The sequence below is a fragment of the Heptranchias perlo genome, chromosome 31, assembly GCF_035084215.1.
Source record: "Heptranchias perlo isolate sHepPer1 chromosome 31, sHepPer1.hap1, whole genome shotgun sequence".
Classification (NCBI taxonomy): Eukaryota; Metazoa; Chordata; class Chondrichthyes; order Hexanchiformes; family Hexanchidae; genus Heptranchias; species Heptranchias perlo.
The window spans coordinates 6,896,142-6,922,163 of NC_090355.1; the positions used below are offsets into that span (position 1 = coordinate 6,896,142).

Genomic DNA, 26,022 nt, shown 5'->3' on the forward strand with positions numbered 1-26,022 from the left:
GGAGGACAAATCACAGGGCAACATTCTTTCAAAAATATTCAGTCAAATTGGTTTTACTTCAAACAGAATTGTAAGTATACACATATATATAAAACACACTAAACATATATGTATATATACGAAATATTGTTTTTATATATGTATAAAACAATATTTAGGGGCAACATTCTCAATAATATCCAGTCAACTTGGTTTTACTTTAAACATAATTGTAAGTGTGTGTGTGTGTGTGTGTATATATTAAATATTTTATCAGCTAACAAATCTACTCAAGCGTCTGATTTTTTATCACTTTCACAATCCTTGTAATGAGCCCCATTAACATGTCATTCGCAATATGTAACATCAGTGAGCACCACAATTTGGGAGGAGAGAAACTATTCGCTGATCCCTCCCACGCCCTCGTAGTTTCTGGGTGGCAGCGTCGTGTAAATTATACAGTAAGCAACCAACATTATTTTTTTTTGGTGTGTTTGATCCCAGAGAGCAGGAGATCAACCTCAATGTCCGCACTTTTATACCAAGAGAGAGCAAATTCTGCTGGTGCAACAGGTGGAGAGAGAGCACGCTTGCTGAGCGAGTGGTCAGCTTCGGCTGAAGGCTGGGGTCTTTCTCAGAATTTGCTGGCTGTGGTGTTGGAGAAGTGTTTAAGGGGCCAACCACGACAGCTCGGGACTTACTGTCAACCCCAGCTGCTGAACTTGAGTGAGCAAATTACAGAAGAAGTACTGTAGGAAAAGGATGGCCGAGGATCTCAAGATCGAGCTGTTTATTAAGGTCATTTCTGATTTCTACTGACAGTAACATCAGTTATATTGACGTCTAAGTGACATTTTATTTTCGTGGTATTTTTGCGCTAAATAATTTATTTTAGCCCCCCCCCCCCGTTTAAACTTAAAATTTAAGTACCTGTTGTAAAAACTACGAAGTTTTAAACTAGCTGTGAACTGATGTTAACTTTCTTTTGGTTAGCGTTGAATCTAAAGAAGGAGAATTAATTTTGTGCGCTCTGTAAGCAATGTTGTTCACTCTGAGATTTCAATTTTGAGAACATGAGAAGAGCCAAGGATTCAAAGGCCGTGTCTCTCCATCAAAACTCCAGTACCCCGACTCTCTGATTAGACCTTGAGTAGCTTCTGTTGCTATTACTTTGACCACAAGGTCCTTCCAAATACTTCCCACCCCGAAAAAAAATTCTTCATAATATACATGTTTTTGATTTACTTTGCACCAATTTAAATATATGCCCACTGGTCCTGCCCTGGTTTAATTTGAAGTAATATTCTCAGTTTATTTTATCCATTCCCTTTAGTATTTAGTTTGACGAGGTGCCCGCCCTTAACTGCATTCTTTGGAAACAATACTAGGTGAGTTTCTTTCATTTTCCCTTATAGCCCATGCTCTTTACGCTTGGAATCAGATCTGTTGCTGCCCTTTGCTCTATATGTGTCATTCTATTTGATTTTTCAATTGCTTCACCATATAGTCTAAATGTTGAAAGACATGAACTTAGCATTGTTCCCAAGGCCCCTTCTAAGTCTCTGTCAATTTAATCCTATTCATTCTTTAGTTATGATGTACATTTACACTGTATCGTGTTAAATTTGCTATTTTTCTGCCCAGTCGCAAAGCCAGAACAATGTAAATCCTTTCCTACATCCTCTATCTCCACTGTTTTCCTTGTTTTAATGGATTACACAAATTTATTGAGCTTGTGTTTGGTTTTGACACCCAGGCTAATGTCTTGGGGTTCAGATCAAATATATAGTTACAGGTTGGAATCTAATCCAGGGGTTCAGATGCCTTTTATATGTGGAAAACACAATAGATCCTGGGACTAAGTTACTGGCTGGACTTTAATCAGAGTTATGTATGGAATAATGGATATACAGGTGTGAGTTACAAGCTGGGATCTATCAAAGGGTTTAGATGACTGTAAAGGGAAAGCGTGAGTGGTTTTAGGATTAAATTGCTCTGCAAGGAGTCTTAATTACATGCACTGTTCATTTTAAAGGTGATATTTAATGGCAGCACCACCTGTTCAGACAGCGCCTATCAATGTGGCTAGTACCAATTACACCTGATCTTATTCACACTGAAAAATTAATGTTAACATTGTTATTGTAAGCTTATTGAGAAATAACTGTTGATTCCTGAGAAATTCTGCAATCCGTACGGTTTACAAGATGGACATCACTCTCCTCAAGGCATCAAGTTTTCAATGAAATGCAGCAAAGTGCAATTTACCTCCCATTTTTGGCTTACAATTGAAAAGACAACAAACTCCAGAAATAAAGGGAGAGTAGATTTACCATCAACAAATGTAATCAGAATAAAATATCTTAGAGCCGGAAAGAGTAAATACAGAATATGGCTCATGATTTAGAAGTTGCAAATTATAAATGGTACAGGTTGCTGAGGTGGAACTGATGACAGCAGATGGCAGTGTATATTCCCCTTGAATTTTAACCAGTTGTAGCTACTGTTACACCAGCATAGACCATTAATGCAATACAATCTTCACTGTCATTGTGTTCCTATTACTTAGTCTACAGCTCTTTGCTGGTTTCGGTTTTACTTTCAATTTTCTCAGTAGCTGATCCCTGTCCTTCTCTTGGTCTCTTAAGTCTGTACTTCTTTTCTGTTCTGCCCATCATCTTTGATGTGTTCCTTGACTTTTGCTTCCTTGACGTTCTCCAACTTCTTACCAATATTCCAGCCTTGGGCGCCTTCCTTCAGTACTTATGTTTGGAGCCCAGAGTGCGGGATATTAATCTCTGCACCTGAGCTGCTGGGCCAGTCTTTCTGTGCTTCTGACCATGTTCCCTTCAGCTCTTTTCCATCCGAGACTGTTCCAAATAGACCTGTCACTTGACTTATCATCTTCTTGCTATACCCAGGTTGCTCCCAAGACTGATCCTGTTGTTTAGCTGCCTGACATCTGTAGGATCCTAGAGCTGATTGGTAGCAACTGCAACCAAATTTGGGTTTTGTTTGAAAAGGACTCGATGAGAATTCCCTTTTTAACACTTTGAGGATAGAAGCTTTAACTCAGCAATCCCATACAAAAATATTTTTGAAATTTAATTGTAATTATATTTTTGTCTTGTCCAGTTTTCCAATCCTGCTCCATGGCATCAGATAATTCCTTTTTCAAGAGTGTTACAAAAGGAAAGGAGGTTTCTGAAGAGCTTTTGGAGAGATTCAAAATGGAAATAACAGCTGGACTTAACATCAACCTTTTCAGTGTTTCATTTAAAATAAAAGTAAATGAAAAATAAAAGATGTAGATTTTTGTTAGGGAAGAGTAGTAAGGGTTATAGAACCAAGGCGGGTAGATGGGGTTAAGATACAGATCAGCCATGATCTCACTGAATGGCGGAACAGACTCGAGGGGTTGAATGGCCTACTCCTGTTCCTATGTAGTTAACAGCCGATGGCACACACATCAGACTGTGTGTCACCTTGGTGTCTTGTTTGATGTCGAGCTGAGCTTCTGTCCGTCCATTGCTGAGATCACTTGCTGCCACCTCTACAATATTGCCCACTTCCAGCCTTACCTCTCAAAGTCACCGAAATCCTTATCCACCCTTTTGTCACCTCTAGACGCTCTTTTCTCCAGTGTTCTTCTTGCCGGCCTCCTGTCCTTCATAATCATGAACTTGTTCAAAACTCAGCTGCCTCTCCCACACTGCCCTACTCACCCATCACTCAAGTCCTCACTGACCTACATTGGCTCCCTGTCCCCAGTGCATTACATTTAATATCCTCATCTTCATCCTTAAATCCCACCTGGGCTTCACTCATCCTACCTCTGCAACCTCCTCCACCCTTATATGCTCTTCTACACATTGCAGTCACCTCACTCTGACCTTTCAAATATCCCACCCAATCTTCCTTCATCCTCACATTGGAGACAGAGCTTTCAGCTGGCTTGGCCCTTTTCTCTGGAACTCCTCTTAAACACTTCCTCTCTCAGTTTCTCCACTTTTTAAAGGCTTTTCCAAAAATCCATCTTTTCTGCCAAGCTTGTGGCCAGCTCTGCATTGGATCAACATCTGCTCTTTCCCCCACCCCTTGGAAAATGCCTTGTTGATGTTTTCTATTTTAAAGACTCAATGTCTCTGTCATTGTAATCAACAACAACTAGGCCCACCTTCATTGCTTGGAATAACAATTGGCTGAGAAATCAGTCCTTATAGCTGTTTTTAGTCAACGAGAGCCCAATTTATCCAAGGTGGATGATGGGAACCATTTTGGATGAATTTAAACAGTTTCAATTTTGTCGCTGATATATTGATTCTTATACTGTTGTTTTAAGGCTTTCAATTTATTCTCTTTCCCTTTTGACTCTCTAAATGCACGATTATACAGAAATATTTTGAATCTTAGTACCAAATAGTAAAATAGAATGTTTGGGCCAGAGAGATGCTTTGGAGGTGGAGATTCTGCGTAAGCGGCTGGATAATGTTCATCACGTCCACCGTACCTGGTACCTTTAGCATGTCAAGGAGCTTAACAGAAAAAAAAACAAATGAGGGAAATGGACACAGAGCAGCAGTAGGAGAGTTAGGGGAGGTGGCTGAAGGGAGAGATAGCCTAACCTGTTCTGTTTTGATGTATAGTGTTGATTGTATATCATTTTATAATTGTACACATTCCCTTGTGCTGAGCTGGTTGTATTGAAATGATAGTTGTGATATCCAGTGAAGTGTCACATTTGTGAGAATAGTTTTCACTGTTATCTGTTAACTTGCCTAGTAGATATCAGTGTCTATTGACACCACTGTGTCAGCCAATGAGTTGCACTATGTCAGCCAATGCATTGGAGGGGCTTACGGCAGGACTCACAGTAAATAGTCTATTTTACAGCAATCAGAGTCTGTTTAAACAGCGCACCACTGCAACCAGTCTATAGAGTCTATTTAAAAAGTGTCTCTATGAACTACAGCAAACAGAACTTGCGACTGAAACTACAGCAACTTCTCCCGATAAAAGCGGGGTGATTTCTCCAGCAAAATGCAGTGAGTGGCGGAAAGTTACATAATACAAATTGATTATTTCTCCAACAAAATGCAGTGAGTGAAGAATAGTTACATATAACTAATGTGCATAAAATCAATCCCAGTCACTTACAGCAGTGCGGTCTCCAGGCGTGATTGATGGGGGAATTACCCAATCATCTCCATTCTGGCCGGCAATAGTGGTGTCACTTTATGCAGTTGTAGAGTACAGTAGTCAGCAGTGAATGATGCCAATATGCAATAGGACAGATGTCAGACAGCTCAGGTTAGAAAATGCGTGGAAAAATATTTTTTAACTTCCTCCATTTTGCCTCAACATTGTACCTTTGCACCTGAGCACTTCCTGCTGTATCAGTGTGATATTTTTTCTATTTTTCACACAAACCATCCTGTGACCTTTCTGAATGAGTTCGCCAGTTTAGGCACCATTGTGTGCTGTGGGCCTATAGCCCCTGGGAACTAGTATGAGACTGTCCAAACTCATTTCACATAAGCCCCACAGTATGATCTAGATTTGAACCCAGGTCCCCAGAGGTGAATAGTTAGGATCCAGCCCACTGCAGTAATCCCAGTCTACCCTGACTCACGTTATTAATGCAATTTGTTTGTCTATTTGCCTGAGGAATCTACTGGTTGCCACAGAATAGGTAACATATTGCTTCTATCGAAATGAATGGTGTCTGTTCATGGGACTGGCTCCCTGTTTATATGGGCACTGAAAGCTTTCTACAGTGACTTAACAGTGAGAATATCTGAAAGTTTATTGAAACATTTTATTAGGAGTGGAATTGTGAGAGCAGGAAGTCCCATCATCCTGCATACCTGAAGCATTAAAGATAAAAAAAAAGGCACGTAGATTTATCAAGTGTCACATGACAAATTGATAAAACACTAAGTCATAATGGATAAGTCACCTTTATTGCATTCCTACGTGTACTACAGTGGCCACACTTCAAAAGTAATTCATTGACTGTAAAACATTTTGGGATGTCCTAAGGTCATGTAAGGCGCGGTATAAATGCAAATTCTTTACTTTGTTAAGGATTCTCTAAACACAAACTCATTCCTAGTTCTCTGTAAAAGATTTCCTGATAATTATTGTTGCATATTTTCTTTCTGTTTCAGCAGTCATTATTAAACTGTCACACATCCTCGAATATGCAGTTTCCAACACTACAGCTTTTTATTTGATTATGCAACCATGCGTAGCACAGCTACTGTTTTATTGCTGTGACAAATCACCATGGTATTCTTGTCAGATTAAGATCATGTTTTGGCAGAAGACATTCTTAAAGGGCCTCTGTTTCCATCACAAGGAAGGGGAAGAGCCAAAACAACCAGTTAATTTTGTTGGAATTACACCATACACCGGTGAACAGATTTGCCAGAAATAGACATTTTGATAAAGATCCTGCCCCTTTACCAGGCATTCTGTCCCATTTCCCACCCCCCCCCCCCAACCCCGCTCCACCACCATCAGAACCCTATGTGGAACTCTTCCTCAACCCCACCATTTACTACATATCTCCTCTCCTTCAAAAGCCTCCTTAAAACCTACCTCTTTGCCTTTGAGTGCAGTCGGCACTGATATAATAATGTCATGTAGTCGTAAAAGGGAACTGTACAAGAGTTGCACATTTGATAACAATCGTACTGGACCCTAAACTAATCCCAGTATTTTCCAATAGCTAAATGAACAATGACATTCATAACTTCTGAACCCATTCCTTGTGTGCAGGCCAGCGATGATGGTGAGAGCATTGGGAACTGCCCGTTCTCCCAGCGCCTGTTCATGATCCTGTGGTTGAAGAAGGTTGCTTTCACCATTAACACAGTGGATGTGAAGAGGTGAGTGTTGTCTGTAGTAAACTGAGTGTTGACCCATGAGAAAGAGAGGCTGCGTGCAATGAGCTGTGACAATGAGCCACTTTGTTGATGAATACTTCGGATGCCTGAAAGCACATTAAAGGCCTGTGTTATACCCGTAACTGTGTCATCTTCCAATCATTCCGGCAACTCCTCCCTCTTCTTTCCTTCCCATCGCACAATCTGACGACATGTCCAACTGGGCTCATCAACGTCTCTGATCTGACACTTCAAGGCCCAGCCCACCCAGCTGAGGCTCAACGCTCTGAGCCGGACAAATGCATTACAACTCCTGTGAACCACTCCATGCCTCAGCTTCTATCATGATGCCTGCACAAGGAATGCAATTGTAACATGAGCCTAATGTGACACGGCCAAGCGACCAGAACACAGCTTTTAAAAACCATCATTGCCATCCTGTAATATTTTTCTCCACCCCCCTCCCCGAGCAGCCCACAATCCCACTCCCTCCCAGCTTCCACCTCGCCCTGGCTAACTTCCACTCCGAAGCCTGTTTGTCCAATTTGTTGACCCCAATCAATCTGCTCACACTCCACATTTCTGCTGCTCTACCTCCTGGTCAGTGCTGCTCCCAACACTGGTCCTGGACGTTGCCACTCGGTCTCTCTACACCATCCCAGCCTCACGTACATAGTGGACTTTGCTGCTAACTCCATTTCCCTCCCTTTGGTTAAAATATGCAGTGCAGCACAGTATGGATTCCTTAAAACTCTCCGATTTAGCCACAGTGGATGTGTTGAGGGGTAAGTACGAAACTTTGAAATATCTGCAGCTTGTGGGATACGAAGAAAAATCTAATTTTGCACAAGTAAATAATAGAATAAATCTGGAAAGAAGGATAATTACATTGATACAAAGATAAACTGAGGATTGGATGCCAAATATTAGAGAAAAGACATTTTTAAAATATATTACTATGAAGAGCAAATAAAACATAAATAGGGGATAGCATAGTATGTTTTTAATATTTTAAAATTGCTTTTTTACTGTGGGCAAATCCACAGCAGATTGATTCATGTAGTTTAAAACAGCTAGTTAGTATTCATAATGCTCTGTGTCTCTCTTTTTCTCTTTCTCTGTCTTTGTCGCTCTTTCTTAAATTAGATGTCAGACACTATGCTGCACGCTCTCTCTCTTTGACTTTATGTAACCTCGATGGCTTGTTGCAAAACTTAAAGTTTGCAAGTCTTGCTTAAAAAAATTTCTTCCAATTGGTGTGAAAATAGATCAGTCACATTGACACTAGTTTTATGAATGAACAGGTTCCAAGAGGCTCTTCTGTGTTTGAAGTTGGTCGAGACCAACCGGATGAAAGAATTCTTTCTCTCTGCTGGCAATTAGGATCCCATGTGAAACGAATTTGAGTCGTCTTAATCCAGTTCCCCATGATAATGGGCCCATAGTACACAACAATTAATGCAAATCGGTGCTGAGTTGTTAGTCTCTGAGAGACAATGATGACAGCTGGTGTGAGAAGTCACATATCACCCTGTTGTTGTAGAGAGTGCTGTTCTGAAATTGGGGTTGATACGCATGGCTGGGACAGTAGTGGGCACTTTACTCTGTCTCGGGAATGCTTCTTGTCAGCAGTTGGAAAATGTTCCCGTCCTCACTTTGAGTGCATAAGTGTATTTAACAAGAAAACAAAACAAGCGCATGCACCTTTTTGGCATAGTTTTCATGCCTCAAATGCAGGTTGTCCTTTTCATAATTGCTTTCTCCCCCTCCCCCCACCCCCGCCATTTTCCACGGCTTGCGACTCTAATTTGGAGTTTATTTGGACATTATTGGATAAATTTGACATTAAGCATAAAGCTCAGGTCCTTTGTCAAAAATAGCCGAGCGTTAGCTTATGGGTGGAGGTTATGCAGTGTGGGAGTGAAAGGAGGTCACATAACTCATGCATCAATCAGTCTGTGGCAGGACAGTGGTTTTCTCCCAGCAAGTGATGGGTCTCCCCTCAGGCATGGGAGGAATGGTAAATCATGCTGACGACGGGGAGGCAACTGCCTAAAAGTATCTCTTGAGCTTTGGGAAGAAACTCATCCTCAAATAAAAAACTTCATTTTTGTATTCAAGCAAGCAGAAAGGTAGCAAAGAAAGAAAGTACTTGAATTTATATAGCGCCTTTCATGACCTAAGGATGCTCCGAAGCTCTTTACAGCCAATCAAGTACTTTTGAAGTATAGTCACTTGTTGTAATGCAGAAACAGGCCTCAAAATAGTAGCAAAAGAAATAACAAATAATTGGAGAGACACACTGCGTTGTTTATACCAGGTGCTATAGTGCCAGCTAGAGGAAGGCAAAGATTTGCAGAGGACGACATAAGAATTACAAGTACGTTTTTGTTTAAGAAGTGTCTGGAGTTGTGCACTGCTCCCATCAACTCCTGAGAAGATACTGCCCGTAACAAAAGTTTGCGATGCAATCAAATGAGGTGCTTCTAATTTCAGAACCACATGTCACTAACCAGTCGAAGAAAATTGAAAGCTGTCAAAATAGTAGAACTTATTACAGGAGTCCAAAGCAATTGCTGTGGAGACTGTCGCTTGTCTGTTGACCACACGAGCCTTCTCCATACCCAGGAGAGATGCAAAGCAAACTTATTTAGAAAGGAGTCCGGCCAGCGCCAGGAAAACCTGGCAACTGTTAAAGAATCTACATGCTGCTGGGTTGTGTTTTTTCAGATCAACAAAGGAGGATTTGAGTGGGATTACTTGCCTTGCACAGAATATATTCCAGTCAAGACAACTCTAAACACGGCAAAATATGTAAGACAGGGTTGCATTTTTTGCTCGCAACAGAGTTTAATCCCAAAAATAGTTCCTTTAATCACAGGTGTGGGTAGAAAATGGCAGAGGTTTTTCCATTTCAGTTCATTACACAGAAGCATGAGGTGTTCAGTTAAAGTGGAAGGAAAGTTGGAGAGAGAGAGAGAGAGAGAGAGCGCACTTTTTGTTTAAAGTTCTCCACCAGCTGTGCTTTAGAAAGTAATAGTCGTAAATACAATCTCACCTCTTTTAAAATATTGTTAGATTTGCTACCTTTCTGAATGAGATTGCCAACTGAGTGCCAGTTGTGGGCATTTTTATGCTGTGAGTCAAACATCTGGGACTGGCCAGATGGACAGCAAAGGTCTTCTCCAGTCCTGTCCATTCCTAAGTAATTAAATTGAGGTGAATCCAGTTCACTTCATTTAAGACCCTACCAGCCAGCTGAGATAAGAAAGACCTTCACCCCATCAGTCAGGGCTGGACGCACCCATTGAGCTTTCTTTCATTCCTTGGCTACCTTAATGACGTTGGTTATGGGATAGGATGGTGCGTGCCCTGAGGTGAGGGGATGGGGGTAGTTTTTTAAAAATTTGTTCATGGATGTGGGCGTCGCTGGCAAGGCCAGCATTTTTATTGCCCTTGAGAAGGGTGTATGTCCCAGTGAGGCCACATTCACTGCAACAAAGATCCAACTGGATGTTAGTGCCGGGCCACCTGACTAACGAAACCTCTCTCTACTCATTTGAAATGCAGCATTACCCAGCAAATCTCTGCAAGGCAGCGGGTTTGATGATCTTTTTGTGAGGAAGCCATACAAAGTCTGCTTCTCCTTTATGTGAAGTTAACAGGGTATCTGGAAATGATCCTACACTTGATGATAATGCTAATGCTGGCGTGTGTCCCTTTTAGTTTTGCTTCCATCCTTTTCTTGTTATTTTTTGCCCCCCACCTCGATGGTTTTTCCTTCCTCTCTTATGTCTCCCTACTCCACGCATCATTTGCTGCCTACAAAGGACTGGTAATATGCTTCCAGAAACTCTGCTGGTGGAGCCTCTCCCATGACTCGGTTAGTCAAGGGCAGGAGTAGCTGAGGTCATTCACAGCACGGAGGTTGCACCTTTCATCTGTGATTTGTGTGGAGTTCGCTGATCTCAGCTGAGGTGCTGTTCAGGGTGCTACGTTGGCCATCTTGCTTTCGCCGCGGAGGGAAAGATCAGACAGGGTTCCTCCTCCTGACTGCCCCAGTGACCCCTGTGGAAGAGCATGTGGAAGGTGGTGAGGACAGCATGAGCCCAGCTGTCCTGCCCCTCTCCCCACTCCCCATGACCGAATAACTTTTCAAGATACGCTAACCAGCCTCATACACGTGAGTAACGAACAGCCGCTTGAAGGAGGTACAGGAGGACACCTGGTGCCCAAGGGATTATAGGCAAACGAGGAGTTAATGCCTCAAGGATAGGAGAAGGATGGGAACAGTTGTTTGAAGAGAAAATTGACGATAAAAGAGGGGACAAAGCGAGGCTTTGCTGAAGGCAAATGGGGTGTTCACAGGAGCGGCCCTCAATCTTTTAAAAGATCTCCCCTTCCTGTGAGGAGCTGGAATAAGAATTTTTGGATCACTGGGCACTAAGAATGTTTGGGGCCCCTCCACAGCCACCACACAAAACCTCCCCCTCCTGCCCGATCCACTAAATCACAAACGTGTAGTAAAACACATGAAGACATAGGTCCGTAGAATGCTTACACATAGTATTAACAATATAGCAAATCATATCACAATCTACTAATCTTACATGAAACAGATCCAGCGGTTGTGTGCAATTTTTTTTGCCTCATGGTGAGTTTTACCAGGGGCTTCATGTTTTGCTGGGGCCTCTGAGCACAGGCCCCGTAGGCCCCTGCGTTAATCCACCCCTGATCTGTCCTCTTATCCAGAATTTCCTCAGGATGTGGCAACCAAGAGCGCGCGCTCGACGTGGTGGGAACCATATTGCAAATCCACATCACTTCATTTCATGATGTGGAGATGCCGGTGATGGACTGGGGTGGACAAATGTAAGGAGCCTTACAACACCAGGTTATAGTCCAACAGCTTTGGACTTAACCTGGTGTTGTAAGACTCCTTACTTCATTTCATGGCACAGCTTGTATATGTGCAACACGCCGATGCCTCATCCCTTTTTCCAGCTTGTTCTTCTGTTTCCTGCTGCTGAATTACTTGAGTCCCAGGCTTCACTTAGGCCTTAGGGCTGCCTTTAACCATAACATATACCCATTTCCCTTGCAGGAACCCAGACATGCTGAGGGATATTGCACCAGGGAGTCAGCTGCCATTTCTTATTTATAACGGAGAGCTCAAGACAGATAATAACAAAATCGAGGAATTTCTGGAGGAGGCTCTCGCTCCTCCCAAGTAAGTCAAGGATGCCTTTGATTTTTTTGTTCAGCAATTTTGCTTATTAGTTAAGGGGTAATATGAAATCTGATGTGATACTCTGCCACTTTTCAGAGATAGGAGGAAGTTAGTGGAGGCACAGTGCAGATCCAGTAGCTAAAGGAGTTTTGGTTTGTTTTCTGGTTTGTTATCCTGGGCACATGACCAAAAATTCATCTGGGTATCACTGCCAATGAAGACATTCAGAACTGAGAGCAACTAAGATGTCACTTAGGAGAGTATGAGAAAGTACAGAAGCTCTGGGGGGGAAGTTAAGTACTTAACCAGAAAAGTGGAGAATCATACAGCACAGAAGGAGGCCATTCGGCCCATCGTGCTCGTGCCTGCTCTTTGAAACAGCTATCCAATTAATCCCACTTTTCCTGTAGCCCTGCAAATTTTTCCTTTTTAAGTATGTATATTCACCCCCTTTTGAAAGTTACTATTGAATCTGCTTCCACCGCCCTTTCAGGCAGTGCATTCCAGATCATAACAACTCACCGAGTAAAACAAAATTCTCCTCATCTCCCCTCTGGCTTTTTTGCCAATGATCTTAAACCTGTGTCCTCTGGTTACCGACCCTCCTGCCAGTGGAAACAGTTTCTCCCTATCTACTCTATCAAAACCCCCCATAATTTTGAGCACCTGGATTAAATCTTCCTTTAACCTTCCCAAGGAGAACAATCGGAACTTCCCCATAACTTTTCCTTCCCCTTTGAGAACCTATTATAAGAGGCTCCACAGTGTCTCCTCTTGTAGTTCAACAAGTTGCACAGCCTGAGGCAAAACTGCTGTATTGCTGTTGGGGTCTTCAAGTGCTTTCATTGTTGACTCATTCTTCATATTTTAAAGAGCTGTTGTTTCTTTGACGACAGAAACGCTTGTTGAAATTCTGGTGCTGATATCAATGAAACATTGTTCAACACCCTGCAGGTGAACTGCAAGTTCTCACCAGACAACAGAAACAAACCACTGCTGGCACTTTTATCTTGTCTTGGAGTTGTGCAGGTGTTTCCCCTTGCCTGTGATAGCTGGGCACCTTCTCAAAAAATTAAACACTTCCTTTAAAATGTTTGGTTCCAGTGAAGTAACTTTCTTTGTTAGCCCAGATGTTCAGATTCTCAGAATTGCACATGAGAATTAAAAAAGGCTCATCCTTGTTTTCAAATCCCTCCATGGCCTCGCCCCTCCCTACCTCTGTAACCTCCTCCAGCCCTACAACCCTATCTGCGCTCCTCCAATTCTAGCCTTTTGTGCATCCCTGATTTTAATCGCTCCACCATTGGCGGCCGTGCCTTCTGCTGCCTAGGCCCTAAGTTCTGGAATTCCCTCCCTAAACCACTCCACCTCTCTACCTCTCTCTCTGCCTTTAAGGCGCTCCTTTAAACCTACCACTTTGACCAAGCTTTTGGTCACCTGTCCTAATCTCTCCTTATGTGGCTCGATGTCAAATTACACTCCTGTGAAGCACTTTGGGACGTTTTTACTGCATTAAAGGCGCTATATAAATGCAAGTTGTTGAGGAAGAACCAGTGGCCCCTGCTCTGTTTCAACAGTCCTTCCCCTTCCCTATGGAAAACATTGCGAATTCCACCAGAAGAACTTGCTGACAAAGACTCAAGAACACCACAGTGAATGACAAGTTATTTTGAAGTCCCGAATGCAGTAGCCTGCTTTAGGGTTGCTAATCAGTAAATTCAGTCTTCTGCAAAAACCTACATTTGCCCAGAGATAGAATATTGCACACGCCTAGTTTGAGAGGCTTCACAGCAGACTCATTGCTTGCTCCAATCCCATCAAAGGCCATGCAGACCATTGAGTTTGGATGAAAGGTGCCTTATTCCAAGCCTAGAAGTAACTGGACTGTCAACCCTTTACAATGGGAGAGTCTGAACTTTTGTGGTTGTGAGATGCAGAAGTGTTTATCAGGAGCCTCAGGGAGGGAGGAGAAGAACAGATAGAGTTTAATGCCACGTTTTCACTAAACTGTAAATATCTCAAGTTGTTGATAATAACTGAGCTTGGGTATCTGATTTAAGATTCATTGACTACTGAAACAATGAACATTGAAAAATACAACTGTTCACAAACATGCAGAGCCACAAAATTCCAACACAGTAAACCAGCGAATGGGAAACATCAGCTCTGAGTGTGTCTGTTACACGTGGAGCTCTGCCTGAGTGTGTCTGTTACACGTGGAGCTCTGCCTGAGTGTGTCTGTTACACGTGGAGCTCTGCCTGAGTGTGTCTGTTGCACGTGGAGCTCTGCCTGAGTGTGTATGTTGCACGTGGAGCTCTGCCTGAGTGTGTCTGTTACACATGGAGTTCTGCCTGAGTGTGTCTGTTGCACGTGGAGCTCTGCCTGAGTGTGTATGTTGCACGTGGAGCTCTGCCTGAGTGTGACTGTTGCACGTGGAGCTCTGTGAGTGTGTCTGTTACACATGGAGTTCTGCCTGAGTGTGTCTGTTACACATGGAGCACTCTGAGTGCGTCTGTTACACGTGGCGCTTTCGCTGAGTGTGTCTGTTACACGTGGAGCTCTGTGAGTGTGTCTGTTACACGTGGAGCTCTGAGTGTGTCTGTTACACGGCGAGCTCTGTGAGTGTTTCTGTTACACGTGGAGCTCTGTGAGTGTGTCTGTTACACGGCGAGCTCTGTGAGTGTTTCTGTTACACATGGAGCTCCGTGAGTGTGTCTATTACACGTGGAGCTCTGTGAGTGTGTCTGTTACATGGCGAGCTCTGTGAGTGTGTCTGTTACACGTGGAGCTCCGTGAGTGTGTCTATTACACGTGGAGCTCTGTGAGTGTGTCTGTTACACGGCGAGCTCTGTGAGTGTTTCTGTTACACGTGGAGCTCTGTGAGTGTGTCTATTATACATGGAGCTCTGTGAGTGTGTCTGTTACACGGCGAGCTCTGTGAGTGTTTCTGTTACACGTGGAGCTCTGTGAGTGTGTCTATTATACATGGAGCTCTGTGAGTGTGTCTATTATACATGGAGCTCTGTGAGTGTGTCTATTATACATGGAGCTCTGTGAGTGTGTCTGTTCCATGGGGAGCTCCCTGGGTGTTACACCTGTAATTATTTGCACAAGTTATGCATCACATTTTTGGAGAGGAAAGGGCGTAAGAAGGAAAAGAATCTTTTTCTTAATCTCCAGTCTCCAGCAGCCCAGCAGTACCTCATCATGTGTAAGCCTTGATGGGGAGTGGTTGGTTGGTTAAGCCTATTACCAACAGAGAACATCGCACCTAAACCAATTCTGTCCTCACCGGGCCTCCATACTTTCCACCAGGGGTGACTGGGTGGCGATCGGGAGTCAGAACCTTTTTTTGCCCCTAGTGTGCCTGCAAGGGACAATGCGACCAACTGTAGATTATAATTTTAAACACTGCCTCTGATTGGAAAAAAGTGTCTTTCTTTGAACTGTAGTTTAAAATATAATCGTGCCAACTTGTCCAGCGGCAGCAAATATTATTAAAGAAAGAAAGAAAGGCCTTGCATTTCTATAGTGCCTTTCATGATCTCAGGATGTGCTGAACCACTTCACAGCCAATGAAGTGTAGTCACTGTTATTATGCAGGGAACCCCGGCAGCCAATTTGCGTAGTGGAGAGAGAAGCACTGGGATGCGAGTGTAGTTCCACGGTCCTGAAATCAGCACTGTAAGCATCTTTAAGGGCTAATTTGGGTTACTTTTGAGGTGGGCTGGCCAAACTCTAATAACAAGGCTGATTATACTCAATAACAATTGTCCCGACTGCTCCTTCACAGAGCTACAAACAAGTGAAGTGAGCACAATTGTTGAAAGCACTCGCCTCTGGAAAATGGGTTTCCAGCAGCAATCGACCTGCCGTTGAGGGATTAAACAATCGGACGGACAGTGTTTCCAGATGTCCCAGTAGGACTGCTCCAAGCTGATGTTCCCACTTCTGGGGGAACTGCCCTTCTCGCCCACCCCAACCCCTCTAGTCAGGACCTGCCTCCTGGATCCATGGTTATTGAAAGTCCTGACTGGAAAGGAAGAGCGACTGGGAGTGGGAGGCACTGAACGAGCCAGCAGTGCTATCCATCTCATTGTTTCACCTCCTCCTTTTCTCCTCCCAGACTGGTAAATCCATTGTGCCTGGGTCAGATTTTTCAGACTGTACCATTTAAAATTTAAAATTGGGCCCTAATTGTCCTCAGAGCCAGGAACTTTAAAAAAATTTGTTCTTGGGCTGTGGGCATCGCTGGCAAGGCCGGCATTTATTGCCCATCCTTAGTTGCCCTGAGAAGATGGCGATGGGCCTTGTTCTTGAACCACTGCAGTAGCAGTTCTATACAGCTGAGTGGCTTGCTAGGCCCACTTCAGAGTCATACACAGGCAAGACTGGGTAAGGACAGCAGGATTGGACTGCCCTTGGTTAGAACACCATCGTTTGATCACTCTAGGCTCTTATTGTGTACCTCTTTGTACCTGTGAGCAGGTCACACACTCTCCTACTCAGTTGGGCTACAGGTGCCCAACAAGGGAAGCCTTAGGGAAATGAACAGGCCAAAGCATAAAGATGGCTTTTTATAAAGATACATTAGCCCACCCCAGTCAATTTGTATCATTCAGGAACACTGAGGCGTACAGCCGCTTTTTACATTACCGTAAAGAGTTAAGCCGTGCGTTGTTCTTTCCCTCAGGTACCCTAAACTGGATGTCAGATACAAGGAATCCAGGACTGCAGGCGATAATATCTTCCAGAAATTCTCAGCTTATGTTAAGAACTCACAGCCTCAAACGAATGAGCGTAAGTTTAGCATCTGTTCACTTGAAGTGTTGTTGTAATGGCGATGCACCAATTAAGGCCCACTTCTTTCAATTGGCTTGTTTTTTTTTTGATGGTGTTTGATCAAGGGCTCAGCCAGCTTTGGAGGTTCAGCTGCCCTTGCTGTTGATAATAGCTGGTGCGACTGGTGACTTGTTCTTGCATTGTGCTAATAGTTCTCTATGTTTAGGTTTGGAGAGGTTGTTCCTGAAAGCTCTAATGGAGCTGGACCAATATCTGAACACGCCCCTGCCACACGAGGATGGAACCTACCCATCCAAAAGGTTATTCCTGGATGGAAATGAGCTGACATTGGCTGACTGCAATCTTCTACCCAAACTCCACGTAGTTAAGGTGAGCGCGATTTTAAAACTTTATCCTTATCTCTTGGTCCTCTCTATTTCCACGGAAGAGGTGCTTATCGTCAAACCTCTTTCTTGAGCTGGGAGGTGTAGGGACATATTCTGAACTATGAGTCAACCATTAATAGCACCTTCTGTCTTCTGAGATTGATAGATTTTTGTTAGGCAAGGTTATTAAAGGTTACGGAACCAAGGCGGGTAAATGGAGTTCAAATACAGATCAACCATGATCTAATTGAATGGCAGAACAGGCTTGAGGGGCTGAATGGCCTGCTCCTGTTACATATTTATTACCACGATCCTGTAGCTGAGGCCTGTCTTGCAGCATTTTTTTGGCCACATTTTTTCACAATGGATGATCCAGCTGCACTGTTTGTGAGCGACAAAGTCACGGCTTTGGTACAATTGTGAAAGTAATGGCTTGACTTCATTGTGGAAAGCGATGCCAATTGTACCATGAAAGTACTCGAGGTGCAAATGCCTTTTCTTGTAACCTTTGACTGCGCCAGGAGGGAGGGGAGGGGAGGGGGAGAGACAGTGTCTGCATCAAAACTGTTTCAAGAAATATATTGGCCACCAAAACGGATTTCTCCCCACGCTCACCCAGCTCCTTTGAATCCATCTAAAAGTGAACGGCCATGAATTTGTTAAGAATCACTCCATACTGCCCATTCGCCTGATGCATTCTGCCCTAGGGCAGGTCCTAACTCAAGTCTCACACCTGAGATTCTTGAGCCACCTCCCAAGGCAGGAGTAGCTGAGGTGGTTTCCCGTTGCCTTCCTCAAGGTTTTTATCTTTGAAGTACCTTCTCCCAGGTGGGCTGCACCCAAGGCTGGAGAGCCCCACCTACTCTTTACGATGGGGTGGGAGGGTGGGGGGCTACCCGCACCCATTGGATACAGGTACTCCCGCTGGACCTCAACCCAGTATTCAGAGCCGCACCAGTCTCTGCTCACCGGGACTGTCCGGACCCAAACCCTCTGACTCAGAGATGGGAATACTACCACTGGGGCAGTGGTCCCTCCACTCGGATGCGAGTACCCCGCTGGATGTCAACCCAGTATTTAGAGACCATATTCTAGTCGCCACGGGCCGAGGCCCCTGTACTGTATAGAATATTAATATGTTGACCCAATTTAACTACACAATATGGACTATAGAAACCCTGATATTGTTTAGCTAACACAGTGTAGGAATGATTGAAGTGAAAGCTGCATCAGATCTAGATTGTCAGGTTCAGTGCTGGAAAAAGTTTAAAAGAATCTAAATTCTTCGCTATTGCTGTTTCTACATCATTGGTTTATAAATGATAAATGTCAACAACAGACTCCTTCTAACTGCTCAGGTGGATGTAAAAGATCCCATGACACTATTTCGAAGAAGAGCAGGGGAGTGCTCCCCGGTGTCCTGGCCAATATTTATCCCTCAACCATCATCACTAAAAAACAGATTATCTGGTCCTTATCTTCCGAGCCAAGATCCTTTCTTTATGTCATCCTTTATTATCCAGGCTATTCCCCCCCCCCCCCCCCCACCCCCACCTCCTTTTCCATTTTGCCTGTCTTTTCGAAAAGCCAAGTACTCTGGAATATTTAGTTCCCAACCTTGGTCACCCTGCAACCATGTCTCTGTAATGGCTGTTAGATCAAACCCATTTATCTCTATTTGTGCAATTAATTCATTACCTTGTTACGAATGCTTTGTTCATTCAGATAAAGCACCTTTAATTTTAACTTTTTACTATTTTTCCCTTATTTGACCATATTCACTGATGCACTATCACCATTAAACTCTCTGTCCCTTCCTGACACACTCCACTTATCTTTACCCGAATCGCTACAGTGCTGTATGGCCTTGACTTTTCTCTTTAGATTTATAAATTTACCCTTATCTGAACCCTTTTTAGTTTAAAGCCCTATCTACCGCCCTAGTTATTAAATTCGCCAGGTCACTGGTCCCAGCCCGGTTTAAGTGGAACCCGTCCCAACGGAAGAGTTCTCTCTTTTCCCAGTACTGGTGCCAATACCCCATGAAATGAAACCCCTTCCTCCCATACCACTCTGTGAGCCACGCATTCAACTCTCTGATCTGTTTGACCCTATGCCAATTTGCAAATTGCTCAGGTAGTAATCCAGAGTTTATTATCTTTGAGGTTCTGCTTATTAATTTGGACCCTAGCTCCTCAAACTCCCTCAGCAGAACCTCATTTCCAGTTCTACCTTTGTCGTTGGTTCCTACATGGATCTTCCCCCTCGTGCTCCAAGTTCTTTTCCAGCCCCGAGGAGCTGGCAGGGCAGGTGGTGTGTCGTAACTGCAGCATGTGGGAGTTGGTGGAGACCAGTGAGATCCCGAGCAACCACGTCTGCAGGAAGTGTCTGCAAGTCAAGGAACTTCGGCTCAGAGCTGTTGAGCTGGAGTCTGAGCTGCAGACGTTGTGATGCATCAGGGAGGGGGAGAGTTATGTAATAATAATTTTTTTTAAAAATTGGCCAACTTTGGAAACCTCAGAAGAAAATTGAGTGCCAGTCTTAAGCACCCAGAGAGTTGACAACCGGCATGACATTAAAGATTGTCACAGCCCACTTTAATCCCTGTGGACCAATGATGCAGTCTGCCATTGCTATTGATGTAGCTTGTGGGTAAACTCTCAATGGCACCCATCTCAAGGACCATTTTCAAAGTCTTGTAGTCAATTGCTTTCCTGAAATTCTTTCTCTCTCGGAAATTGGAAAGAAGGCAGCTGTGGATTCTTTAAAGACTTTGAGAGGCCTGTCTAACCAGTGTTTCCTCAGAAGCAGATACATTCACTGTTGACCACAGTCCTTCACTTTCCTTCCCCTAGGTAGGAGAGAATGTATTTGGGAAAGAGAGAAACAGACTCAGTCCAGTGAATCTGCAAAACCATGACCATTTTCAGGTGATGTTTAGAGAAGCCTCTTTGGACATGTGCTACTTTGTGCACTGTCAGTTTATATACAGGTGATATGAGTGCAGGGTTGACCTTGGGTCTCACTCTATGCTGCCAGATAATAAGGAAGGTCCGATGTGATGACATGAAGATCCCTCCCTATTGTTTCTGAGTCCACGTGGCTTGGATTTTTAAAAAAGCTTCCATGCTGAACTTGGACTGGTTTCTGAGTTGAGGGTTAGATGAAGAGGGGTGGGAGGAGGTGAGTGTGGAGCATAAACACTGGCATAGACGTGTTGGGCCAAATGGCCTGTTTCTGTGCTGTACATTCTATGCCATTCTATCTATGAGTCTCTCCATCTCTCCTGTGATCAGACAGCAATTGAAAAATTGGAAGGGAGTGACTCTCCGACATAGAATGGAAGGTTGGACTAAAGTTGGAGGTCATGGCTGTAACCAAGCCCAGGGGCTAACTACATGGTATTATGGTATATTGCGGTCTGAATGACACTGACAATTAGCTGTTTTCTTAACAGGTTGTGTGCAAGCTTTATCGGAAATTTACAATCCCGGAGCAACTTACAGGCTTGTGTCAATATCTGAGAAATGCAGAGAAACGCGAAGAGTTCATGCATACCTGCCCCAATGAACAGGAGATCAAACTGGCATATAGAAATGTTGCTACGACATTAAGATAGATTGGGAGCACTAGCAGTGACTGGGAGATTATCTCCTGTCATGGGTCTGTTTATGCTGGAGATCAAAACTATCTAGCTTTAACCCAACGCAGCATTCTCGCATACATCTCCGATCTTTAGTGCTGCATCTCATGTTTATTTGAAGCACTGTAGCCTACAACATACGCCCTTAAAGGGGCAGTGTGGCCAACTGAGAAATTGCATACCCCAAAATATATAGGTGAAAAATCTGCTACTATGACCCAGTTTCTATCGGACTCTCGTGATGTGATCTCATGATTATGGGGGATGGTAGGACAAGGGTAGCATTTACATTGTAAAATATAGCTCCCCTCAAAATACCAACTCCACCCAGTAATGATTTTACGGAATTTATGGTGAATTGATCAAGATTTTTAGATCCTTAGATGAAGCTTCGATTGATCCAAAATTACCTCTGTAGAAGGGCACCCTCACAAAACATGACTGAACTCTCTCGAACTGAATCATCACCAACTTTGTACCTCGTGACAAAGTGCACATTTAATTTGAAGCCATGAAAAATAACTTTTTTAAAGATGTTTTTGAAAAAAAAATCCATATTTGATGGGAAAATTAGGTGGCATGGGTGGGGAAACTGGGTTTTTGTGCAGATGTGTTCTCCAGAAAGGCGGAGATGTCTCTTAAAGTGACCACCAAGATTTCATAGCAAAAAAAAATCTGTGTTCTCTCAGCGAGAATCACGGTTATCATTTTAACATTCCTGAAGTCCAAATACAGAGTGGCAGGTTGATAGGGGTGATGGGAAAATCCGAACAAATTGGACAAACTAAGATGAGAGAGAAACCAAAGTTCTAAAGGATGTGGGTTGTGACCTCAAGTTAAAGCACTTTTTGTACCTCTGCATTCCTTAGTGAATTCCCAATTGCACATGTTGGGCAGGAATGATACAGAGAAAGCAGCCAGGAATCAATTGATCACACCTAATGCAGCTCTACCCAAAGAAAAATAAACATTACATTGGTCAGATGGATAGGAGTGCTGATCGAGGAGACAGAATGTGATTTGCTAAAGAGTGGATCATTAATTAAATCTGTATAAATAATTGCCCTTCTCAATTTCAGCTGTTTTGTGAGTGTGTCTGTTAAACACAATATAATATGATATAAATTACATTCAGAACATTATGGCATGGCACAGTTACAATTAATCGCTTGTTTAGTTAAATTAACTTTCTGATAAGCTTTTTTGTTACAGATTACCATTTGGATGCTGTTTAACTCTCTTTTCTGTTGAGTTTTATTAATTCTGGGAGAGATAGATGTATTCTTGATGATTAACCTAGATGAAGGATGTCATAATACTGTATTACATGTTCCGATGACAAGCATCACCCCGTCAATCCAGCAGCAACTCTACTTATAGCCAGTAGAAAAACCTCAACCTTGGTGAGTTAAGTCTCTGATCAGAATTATTCTGTTGACGCCAAGCTTGCAATACAGAGATTGTCCACTGATGAAAGAAAGACTTTCATTTATATAGCGCCTTTCATGATCTCAGGACGTTGCAAAGTGCTTCACAGCCAATGCAATGTGTAACCCTTCAGAGCCATTTTCCAAGGAGTTATCCTTTACGATTGGTAGTTCCTGTCATGCGATTCAGGAACATTAATCTTGAGCTCTGTTGTGCGCTGTCTTCCTGTCTCCACCATAACACCTGCAGCTGTCCTCCCAAAGCTGTGGGTGGGAGGTTATTTGGGTAGACGGAGGTTCTGAAAGCTTCAGGGTGACATTTCCCGTTAGCTATCAGGGACATTCACGGTTTGCCGAACACTCTACAGTGAAGCTTTGCAATAATGGCCATATTTTTTATTCATGTTAATTTATGAGAAATGCTTCTGCCGGTGCTGCTCTCAAAATGGGGTGGGTTGACTTCCCTTCCAATATTTAATTTGAGCACTTTATTGACATGGTCGGGCTATGTCTCTGTTGATCAGATGGGTTTGGGTTTTACCGGCACCAATGACTGGATTCTTGAAGTTCAGTCCAGTTTAGATTTGCCAACTCTGGTTGGACATATTCCTGGAGGTTTCGTCACATGACATCCTGCCTCGAACAGCCCTGCATAGTCAAACAGCCTTTTTACCCTCTGAGGTAATGAACCTTGTTTACTGTCAGTGGTTTTACCAAGAATAAGCTATCTTTGCTATTGACTTGAGTTGCATTGCTCAATATAAAATAATGCAATCTGCAGCTTCTATTTGTAAAGTTGGTGGTTCTTTTCACCGCTCCATAGTGAATTCCCTTCAATATTTATTGAGAAGTTGCATTGGTTCTCTGTGCCCCAGTTGTAAATTCACTTACTAATCTAGTATGGACCTGAGCCCATAAAGACCATGGAAGTCCCAGGTACAATCCTTGGTCTGTCCTGTATTAGCTATTCTCAGCCAGGGCAGTGTTAGGAATGCTCCAATTGGCCTCAGTGTCCCAGGTCTGGGGAGGAGCAAAAAAACTATTGGAGTTCGCTTTGTTGCTATCCATTGATTGCCCGCTCCAAAGTGCCTGTAAGTGGATGTCGGATGAGGCCAGGATCAGGTTCGGCTATGGTGTCCCGCCGTGATCAGATTACCTGCTGTCATCACATCCTAGGCTCTTCGACAGCACCTCCCAAACCCGTGACCCAGAAGGTTCCCCTCCAAGTCACACACCATCCTGACTTGGAAATATATCGCCGCTGGGTCAAAAATCCTGGAACTCCCTATTTAACAGCACTGTGGGAGCACCATCGCCACATGGACTGCAGCGATTCAAGAAGGTGGCTCACCACCACCTTCTCAAGGGCAATAAATGCTGGCCTTGCCGGCAACGCCCACGTCCTAAGGATGAATTAAACAAAGATAAAAAGAACGATCACTTGGATAAAGTATTGGAGGGTGGTTGGTGCCAGCTTGAGACAAGGCCCTCATGAGAGAAGGGAAGAAATTTGGAGGGAAGGGGCAGATGGTTTAAAAACTAAAGAGTGTCACAAGTGCACTAAGAATTCCCTCCTCCGCTTGAATCTTACATTATGCTCATATTGCTTTGTATCCATGGATATTCTTGTCACAATCAGATCTTGAGTGTATCTTATATTTAAGATGCCTTGCACTGTATTTAATGGATTAACTGTTTGTGAAATGATTACTGGTGTAGTTGAATTGTTTACTTGTAAATAATTATATCATGAATAAAACTCTGAATGAGTTCCATCCCTGTCTCTTGAATTTGTTTCTGATTATTAGTCATTATTAGTCAATTGCCAGTGTATTGTATGCACGACAGGTTGGAATTAGCTGAAGGACTTTCTCTCTATATGACACCAAGGCTGCAGGATTTCCAAGTAAACTTCAGTTAAACTTTGGGCCAGGAATCGCTCCAAGTGGCGAGGCAACACTCATCGCGGCTCCTGCGAATTAAATTAACGAAAATACTTATTGCGGGCTCTGTGGCGTCGAATTGCTTGAATTTGAAATTTTAAAAAATTGTGCGCTATCAACCCAGCCCCTGAGCAGCGAGAGTTGCTGCACGGCTGAAACACTCTGTGAGACTAGAAGACGCGCCCACAAAATCTGTCAGGAGGAGAAGCCTCGCCCACAGATTCAGACTGCATTGCTCAAGCCGGCAAGCAGACTTCATTCATTTATAGTTAGTATTCTGTGTGTCATTGTAAATAAAAATTTTATTTTTTTAATAAAAAGCTAAAGAAATAATTGAATTAAATCAAAAAGACAGAAGGGAAAGTAAAAGAAAATTTAACATTTTTTAATGACCAAAACTATCAAAATAAGGAGTCATATGAGTCTCCACATTTTTAAAAGTTAATTTTTAGTTATTTGGCTTACCGCACTGTTAAAAAATTTAGTTTAGACCTGGTATTTTTAAGCTTACCTGTTTGGTGGCCTGATTAGTTACTTTCCAGCTGGGCAGATAAGCAAGTTGGCGCTTTTTCAATTATTTCTCCGATTGCAGCGTGCGATGTCCCTTTAATTCGAAACTGTTATATCGCTGGTGAACAACTAGGAGCAAGTTCACGATTTCCGCGTTTCACTGCACATGTGCGTACGCTGGAACTTGCTCCTTCAATTCGGCACGAAAAATAGAGAGCGCTGTTGAGCTCCTCTATTTCGGGAGTGATTTCTGGCCCTTCGTTATACCATTCAATCTATACACTATGTGAAGCCCTCTATTCTAGATTCTAGCCAGTACCCATCATTCTGTATATGGGACATTGTTACCGTCATTTTAACATGCAAAGAATTGTTTGCTGTTATACAAAGCTTCCATGTTATCAGATGTGCTCAACTGTGAGGTCCTGCTTATTACCGTGCCATTTTTGCTTTTCAAAGGGAAATAAAACATTATATGAAGCGACCACTGTCAACACAGCATGGAAGGAGACAGCTAGCTTCTCCACCACCTCGTACCTAGAGTTAAAACTCTCGTGCTTCCGACCCACAAACTTTACTTGCGTTCCAAGATTTTTTTGGTGATGCTTTTATGCTACCACTTTCAATTTTATATGTCAACTCTTGTGACATTGTTGAATGTCAGTAGTTGCCCGTCATGATGTATTGCAGGTTCTGGCTACTAGGTGGTGCTGTGGTAAGGGTCCCAGTCTCTGAATTGTGTCCGCCAACTCTAGCTGCTGCTTTCTTGTTAATCATCACTGCTGGTGTGTTTATAAATTATTTACAAACTTGTATAAGTAAATAACTCATGCCCCGACCAGCCCACTACCCACTTCCCGCTGCCGCGGGGAGGGTGGGATTTGAAATTCAGTGCAATGTCGGAGGGGTCGTCTTTCGGATCGGGCGTTAAACCCAGGCCTGTCTGCTGCCTCAGGAGGATGTAAAAATTCCCGTGCTGTGATTAGAAGAGCGGGCAGTCCTGGGCAACAATTATCCCTCAATGAACAACGCCAAAAATAGGGTAACTGGTCATTTCATTCTGGGGTCTTGTTATGCACCAATTGGCTGCCACATTTGCCTACAAAACAACACTGAACATGGTTCAAAAAAAAATTAATTGGCCGCAAAACACTTTTGGACATCCTGAAGATGTGAACGGTGTTATTCATCCCTCTTAGCTCCCTTCTCTCCCACCCTTCCCCTAACCCTG

At 43.2% G+C, this 26,022-nt stretch overlaps 1 protein-coding gene across 1 annotated transcript; it reads left to right on the plus strand.

The window, feature by feature from the left end:
- Positions 1 to 388: 388 nt before the first annotated feature.
- Positions 389 to 24,113, plus strand: LOC137300488 (chloride intracellular channel protein 4-like). Its single transcript, XM_067969564.1, has 6 exons — positions 389 to 777; positions 6,763 to 6,872; positions 11,974 to 12,099; positions 16,794 to 16,900; positions 17,109 to 17,272; positions 20,726 to 24,113. The coding sequence occupies exons 1-6, from the start codon at positions 742 to 744 to the stop codon at positions 20,885 to 20,887; spliced, it is 705 nt and encodes a 234-aa protein (XP_067825665.1). The 5' UTR covers positions 389 to 741; the 3' UTR covers positions 20,888 to 24,113.
- Positions 24,114 to 26,022: the final 1,909 nt, after the last annotated feature.